The 7,768-nt window shown below is 29.4% G+C and overlaps 1 protein-coding gene across 1 annotated transcript; it reads right to left on the bottom strand.

Moving 5' to 3' along the window:
* Positions 1–945: 945 nt before the first annotated feature.
* Positions 946–2,289, bottom strand: LOC107910634 (transcription factor MYB78). Its single transcript, XM_016838563.2, has 3 exons — positions 2,050–2,289; positions 1,831–1,960; positions 946–1,737 (listed from the first exon to the last, which is right to left on the bottom strand). The coding sequence occupies exons 1-3, from the start codon at positions 2,210–2,212 to the stop codon at positions 1,242–1,244; spliced, it is 789 nt and encodes a 262-aa protein (XP_016694052.1). The 5' UTR covers positions 2,213–2,289; the 3' UTR covers positions 946–1,241.
* Between the last annotated feature and the right edge of the window lie 5,479 nt (positions 2,290–7,768).

The following is a 7,768-nucleotide window of genomic DNA, read 5'->3' on the forward strand; positions in this document are numbered from 1 at the left end:
AATATTTTTAAATTATACAAGACTTTATTAGAATATTCTTAATATTGTTTTTTAGGCTACTTTAGTGAGGGTTATGATCATAATCGGTTCATATGTTAGCAATTCCAAAAATTGTTTTATACTCGAGACTTGTATAGGTTAAGGTATAGAGAGTTTTAGCACTTAATCTATTCTTTAGGAATTTGCTTTTGAAAGTGCATTCTTGTAAATAAAGTAAGTCTCTTGCTTATACAAGCTAACTTTTTGGGGAAATTATGTGAAAAGAAATCTAAGTCTCGAGTGTAAAGGTGATATTACTTTAATGATGAGTGGCAGAATTTAAATCATTATTTGTTCAAAATTAAAGATAATAAATTATCTTTTTCAACAAGATTATGTAACCAATTATTTTTGCATTTTGTGGTTTCCCTGATATGCTTGCTTAGTAATTATAGCTAATAGCTTACTCTTTTTTTTTCAATAATAGTTTTGTGCCCGCATGTATACATGTATACAATTTTTTTTATTTATATGGTTAATGTAACGTAATATTATTTAAATTGTTGATAATTAAAAAAATACACTAATATAAAACTTCAAAGCATAAAAACCTAAATGATAACTTTTTCTGAAATTTTAGTCACTAATTGAATGAATATACACAAAATTTGAAGGTTAATTCATCGTTAAGTCTTAATTTTATATTATTAAAATATTTATAAAAGTGTAACTCAAAATTGAATAATTTAAATAATTATGGAGTATGTATACAGAATGAAATTAATTTCAATTTTAATATTTAAAATAAATAATAAAAAGTCGACAAATATTATGATATAATAAAAATAATTATCTCATTCTTTTTACCATCTTAATGTAATTTCTTAAATTAACTTCAGCTTGATATTCAAATTTAATATTGTAAATCATTAACATATACGTTGAAGGCAGTGATACTCATGATTCAAAACTGGATTACAAAAAGACAAGACGTAAGGGTGGTAGATAAAATAAGTTAAATATAATTTCATCAATTACCCATATATTTTATCAACTATGGTATATGGATTTTTAATTCTATTATTAATACAATCTCTGTCTAAAGGCACTAAAATTTGTGCAACAACCTTTGGTTACCACATGTAACATTACCTTTTAGAAAAGAAAAATTATGTGGTCAATAAGTTTAATTTGAAGGAGTGAATTTTATTCTACTGTTTGAGATTAGTTTAACATATAAAACTTGATACCTCACACGTAAACTAATTCATATCATCCTTGTCATCATAAAGCTGCTGTCTTAGGAACCAAATATTCTCTTCGTTCCACACACTCTCCATCGACTCTTCACCCTCCGTCGCCTGAATATTCCAAGTGCCGCCTAAATTTTCCGACCATAAACCCCACCCGTTCTGTAAGCTATTCGGGTAGTTTGAATTGCTTGGTGGGTTGTAACAATCTGTGAGGTCTGAAACGGAAGAGAGTTGGGCGTCCTGGGAGTCTGATGAAGTGCCTGATAACTCGGGCAGGACACTCGTCTTTTCATAGGTGGTGGAGGGTTGAGCCGAGGGGGATCCGGATGAAGCACAGATCCGTTCAATCAGACGAGGAATCCAAACGCAACGCACGGTGTCCCTGAATTCTTGGCTGTTAACGTCGCATTTAAGCTGTTTTGCCTGTTTTAGGACCCTGGTTCTCCAATAGTTCTTTATCTCATTGTCTGTCCTCCCGGGTAATTGTTGTGCAATTTTTGACCATCTTCACCATCAAAACCAGACCCCAGTTAGCTCAAACAATCCACAAAATTTATGGACTAATGGAAGCAAAAATGGGATTCAAAGTAAAATAAACCTGTTGCCCCATCGAGAATGGAGTTGAAGAATCAAAAGCTGCTCTTGGAGACTTATGTTCCCACGTATCACTTCTGGTCTCAAGTAGTTCAGCCATCTTAATCTGCAGCTTTTTCCACTTCTTTTCAATCCTATATCATTGGAGTATATCAAAAAAATCATATCTGCAGACAGATGCTTAAAAACTTGGAAAAATATTGGGTTTCTTTCTATGGATTACCTGATAAGCGAGCAACTGAGTTCCAGCTACCTTCGCCATGAACATTGACATAAGTTTTGAGCATGTAGTCTTCTTCTTCAGTCCATGGACCTTTCCTTACATCCATATCTTCTTTACTTTGTGGAGTCATTTCAGATATGAAACCGCTCTCGTAAACATCCATTTGTGAGAATAGGTTACTTTCTGTGGGGAAGAACTGAGGGTAAACAATCTAACCTTACTACACGATATTAAGAATAGAGGGGATTTATATAGAGGAAAATGCATCTTCTTCTTTTTTTTTGGTTCTTTTTTAGCATAATAAATTAAAAAGACGAAAAATTAGAACGCGCAAGACACATTTGTGGGTTCATTTTTATTTGACTTGAGTTTGACTGTTTGACTTTTCTCACACGCACAATTGGGCAAAAAAAGAACATTTTAATACTAAGGGTGAAGGAGTACTACATACGAGGAGAGACGTTTCGTTAAGGATAATGACGGGTTGGCTTTGTTTATTATTAGTGGGGCAGTGTTTTCAATGTGTTTGTGCTGCGGTTTACAACATGTGAGGATTATGAAATTAGAGAGTGGATCGGTCAATTTGACCTTAATCCAAAAATTAGATTAGATGAATTTACACTCACATACAATCCAATTTATTTAATTATAAAACATTTAAATCTAACTTGAATGGAAAGCTTCCAAATTTGATTCTTTTTCTTTAAATTTCAATTGATTTTCACGGGCTAAGCATTACTGCACTAACATGTTTGTATTATACCAAGGGTAGGGTAGTCAAGTTTTTTATATTCTATAACCGGTTGGGAGTACGATAATTAACAAGTGTCACGTTTATTTTTATTTTTTATTACATCTTATAAGATATTTGTCAAATTATTTATTCGTTTGTGGAGTCTAAAAACGGTATATCAGATAATTTTTTTTATATGTGTTTAATACTTAAATTAAGAAAAGCTTAGTTTTAAAAATAAATATTCAAGATGTGTTTGATAAATTAAAAATTTAAGTGCTGTAAAATTAAGTACTAAATTTTTACTCCTAAATTTTATAAGTGTTAAATTTATATTAAAAAATTGTTTGCTAAATTAGTAAATATAAATACTGAATATAATTATATTGTTTGATAGAAGTAAAAATTGATTTTAAAAGAATATTATATATATTTTTAATTTTAATCTTATTAAATTATTTTTAAATGGATAATTTATTTTATTTTTAATAAAATAAAATAAACTTAATAGTTTTACTCTAAGTGATAAATAGTTATGTAACTAGTTATCTTATTCAACACTTTTTTTGTTGAAAAATTTATATTAAGTAAAAAATTAAAATTATTATAAAATACATTTGGTTAAAAATTTTGATTTTCATTTAATTGAAAATGAAAATTTTCAATGGTTTATCAAACGTGTCCTTAGATAAGAAGTTTTTTTTTTTTTTAATTTACAATAATGATTTGAACTCATATTGTTCTCGAAGAAGGTGAACACCAACCAATAAACCACAATTTGAGTTCAAAAACTAACCACCGAATTGATTTAGAATTTTTGAAGTTATTTTTATTTATTCTATTAAAATTGTTTCTTAATTAATCTATACTATATATAAAATGATTGATTAAGTTATATCACGAGTCAACTCGTCACCAATTTAGTTGTAAAATTATTAAAATACTCCTACTTTAAAGAGTAATTAATATTATCATAAGTATAATTTTGTCTTTTAATACTTTTAGATAAAAAAATTTCAAATAAAACAATTAAAAAATTTTATTGGAAAAATCAAACACAAGATTATCAATTTCAAATAGAAGCCTCAAGCCACTCTACTAGTAATCATTTGTTGAAATAATTTTATAAATATAGCTTTAAATACAACATTTTCATTCACTCATACTCTAGGTATGATAAAATTTAGCGTTAAGTATTTTTTACACAGGTGAATCCAAAGAGTTACCCAAGACCTTGGCTCAATAAATTGTGTTGTCCTTCTCTAAAAATAAATAATTCAATTTAAATATTTTTACTAGAAATTTTAAATTTTAATTTAAAAAATTTATACTTTTATCTTGACCTCTAACACAAATATTTTAATTTTTTCTTGATATTTGACTAAATAAATTAATTAAAGAGAAAATATTTGATGTTCGGTTAGAGCATAAATCTCATGTACAACCAATGATTAATAACATGATAACCTGTCATTGAATAGAATAAAAGTATTACAGGACTTATAAATAAATACTAATAATTTTATTTAAACATAGTTAAATAATAACTAATTATAAATAAATACTGTTAACACTAAACTATAAATTTAAGACCCTAAATCCTTAATTCGAGAGTTATTATTATTTATTTGTAATAATTATAATTAGTTAATAATTAATTTATGTTTAAATAAAATTATTATACTTATTTATAAGGTTTTTATTTTTTATTTTATCCAATGATGAAATATCATGTTATTATCAATTGATGGTGTATGAGACTCATGTGTTGATGGTGCATGAAATAATATTTCTTAATTAAAAAGTACAAATTCCCTAATCTTTACAACCTCTTGTTAGATTAGGACTAGAATTACATTTGAATCAATTAGACCCAAAATTGAATGTTCAAACAATTTAATAAATGATACATAATAAAAAAATAATTAGAATCGTTTTGAAAATGAGTTTGTATATTAATCTATCATAGGTGTGGAAATGGTCAAGTTGAGGCCTTATAACTAACCATTGTAGTCTTATGTTAGCTTGAAAATGTATGGAAATGGGAACTTAGTAGACTATTGTGAATGTTGCGACACCAAGTTATCTCATTGCGACATCCCTTGTTTGATGTTGTGACATCGACTTTCTAACATTTGAAAGTTTTATAAATTGGTCCTAGGTTGGAAAGTTGGCTATTTCCTTCAAGGTCGCGACACTACCCATTGGATATCGCGACACCACCCTTTGAAGTCTCAACGTCAAAACCCAAGGTCGCGATGTCCATCTAGTATAGTTTGAAAAAACTTTTCAATTTGGTCCTCGAATAAGGAAGCTTGTATATTGTCTTGGAATTTGCGACATTGAACCATTGATGTTGCAACATCAACTTGAAAGCTTTTAAAAACATTACATTTTAGTCCTCAAATAGTTTCAGGTTATTAATAGAACTTTCGTAGGCTCGTATAAACCCCGGTTTGAAATATGATATGATGTAATGATTCAATAAGCGTATATTTAGAATAAATTTTTGTATTGATGGAAAAATTATGTTTGTTTAATTTAAATTGCTCAGGCAACGAATGTGGCATCCAATAGCTCAAATCTGACGATCGGATCGGGTAAGGGGTGTTACAGAGTCTTAGATATTGGATTAAATTAGGAGGTTTTGCAGACATATAAAGTGATGTTAGGCAAATGGGGGCAAGTGTTTGACATCATTGCTCAATTGCTTAAGGAAAATAATCAGTTGAAGGATGAAAATGCAAAGTTGGTTAAAACAGGTGGAAGAAAAAGAATCACTCATTGTTTAGGAACTTGACAACGTTGTAAAGGTAAAGCAAGAACTTACAGATATGAAACTTACACTTGAAAGGTTTAATACCAACAACAAAAAAACACTTGATGAGATCCTAATAGTTGGGAGGAGAGATCCACGCAAATGAGGATTAGCCTTTGTTGATAATAGTGAAAAGTTCTACAATCTTTGTGAAAGCATTTGGTTCGAGAGAAATAGGTGAAAGCTCTAAGCCAATGTTGTTCAAATCACCCAAGAAGATTGTCTATTCCCCTAAGGTGATTTTCCATTATTGTGGTGCTCTTAGTCATATAAGACTTTGTTGCTTCAAGATGCTGCATAATTTAAGATGGAGGTGCGCAGTGTCTAAGGAAGTGCATACTCCCCGTGGCGCATTAGTTTTGAGAAAGCAAAAACAAGTGTGGATGAAGGAGACTAAATGTATGTTGGAAGAACATTATTCTCTAAAGTCAATTGCGGATGGAATATGGTATTTCGATAGTGACTATTCTCGACACATGATAGGTGCAAATACTCTTTGTATTCTTTTCTAATTTTTCTAGTTTAAATATTTTGAATAACTTTTATTTTCCATTTTTAACTAATGTTGATGTATTTGAGTGAATTTAACAAGAATGTTAAAAGCCTGCCTAAGGAAAAGCAAGGTCTAGAAATGGCCTTACAAACACAACGAGGGGAGTTGGAAATTGTGTAGGATGGTTTAAGAGCCAAAAGCAACAATTAAAGAGTGATATTTGTATAGGTAAAGGATTATTTAGACACTATAACGTGGTCCAAGGATAAGGATATTTCCCCTCTTCATGGCCAATTAGCACCAAATAAGGCTAACATAGCGAAGTTAGAAGGAATTGAAATAAGAGAAATTCATGAAAACTTGCTAGTAACAATGTTGATCATAAAAACTAGGCCTACTACAAGGTTTAGTTGAAATATGGGCCATTTAACTTCTCCAACATTCCTTTCAAACTACTTTGTCAGATTCTTAAGAATTTTTATCTACTGAATCCATCAATAGAGGATTAGTGATGTTCTAGAATTGTTGTCACTATTTAAAAAGGTGTAAAGGGGTTGTAGATGTTAGAGTTGTCAATGCCATGGCTGATGTTGTAGTGGGTGCTACTAATTCTACTCTCACAAATGCTTTTGTCAATGATAACTAACTCCTTTTATTGTTACCTTGTTGAGATGTTAGAACTTTTTACTGTTATGCTTTTATTTTTGGGTATTGTACTTTGACTTTATTTTTATGCTCTTTGTGATATTGGGAAGTTGTAATATTATTATTTGCCTTTTTATCACTAGAAATACAAAAGTACGTAATAAAATTCTTGTTTATTAAAGACTATATTTCTTGAGATGATAAACATTAGGGGTGAGCATTTGATCAAGTCGAGTCGAAGTCAAAAAAATTTCGAGTTAGTCGCGTTGACGAATCCTATTTTACCAACCGAACTCAATTTGATTTTTCTTAATCGAGTCGAATCGAGTCAAAAAAAATTTGAGTCAAGTCGAGTTGAGTTAACGAATTTTATTATTTATACTTAATGTTGCATTTACATTGACCGATTATTTAACTAGTAGACGAAGTGCAAGCTTTAAGAATAATTTTGAGTAAAGGTAAAAGGGAAAGTGGGGCAATTCGAGAAGGAAAGTAAGGCTACTAGGTAAATATTTATCAAAACAACGTAGTTATCTTTTCTTATTTGAATTTTCGAATAACTCGAATTAAGTGTGAGTGTTCGGTCGAATCGAGTGAAATTGTTCAAGTTAAATTAGAAAAATTAATAATGTCAAATTAAAATCTTGTTACAATATAACTATTTCCATGTTACAGTACATAAATTTGAAACCATATATATTTGAAAACTTTTTTAAAGCATAATAATAATAATAAGATATTTTAGTATGATAAAATTGAATCATTAATCACATATTTAGATCCCAAAATTATTATTTTATAAAATTTTAAATTTTTTAACTTTTTTAAAAAAATTATAATTGTTGACACCATTTTTTGGATAAAACGGGGTCGACTTGGGTTTTGAAAAATGAAACGGGAGTCGCCACTAATCCTTTTTTTATGAGGTGTGATTGGATCACCTCGAAAAGTGGTTGTTTTTAATAAACGGTTTGATTTTATTAAAACAACAAGTTTGGTCCACGAAATTCAGAAAAACGGGTTCTGGAGT

This window comes from Gossypium hirsutum, chromosome D08, assembly GCF_007990345.1.
Source record: "Gossypium hirsutum isolate 1008001.06 chromosome D08, Gossypium_hirsutum_v2.1, whole genome shotgun sequence".
Taxonomy (NCBI): Eukaryota; Viridiplantae; Streptophyta; class Magnoliopsida; order Malvales; family Malvaceae; genus Gossypium; species Gossypium hirsutum.

Bases quoted from the DNA above. Each gene is read 5' to 3' on its own strand.
- LOC107910634 (XM_016838563.2), bottom strand. From the start codon at position 2,212: ATGGATGTTTACGAGAGCGGTTTCATATCTGAAATGACTCCACAAAGT. The intron at 1,961-2,049 runs GTAATCCATAGA...CCAATGATATAG, and splicing joins CTCAGTTGCTCGCTTATCAG to GATTGAAAAGAAGTGGAAAA. The intron at 1,738-1,830 runs GTTTATTTTACT...TTGATGGTGAAG, and splicing joins CATTCTCGATGGGGCAACAG to ATGGTCAAAAATTGCACAAC.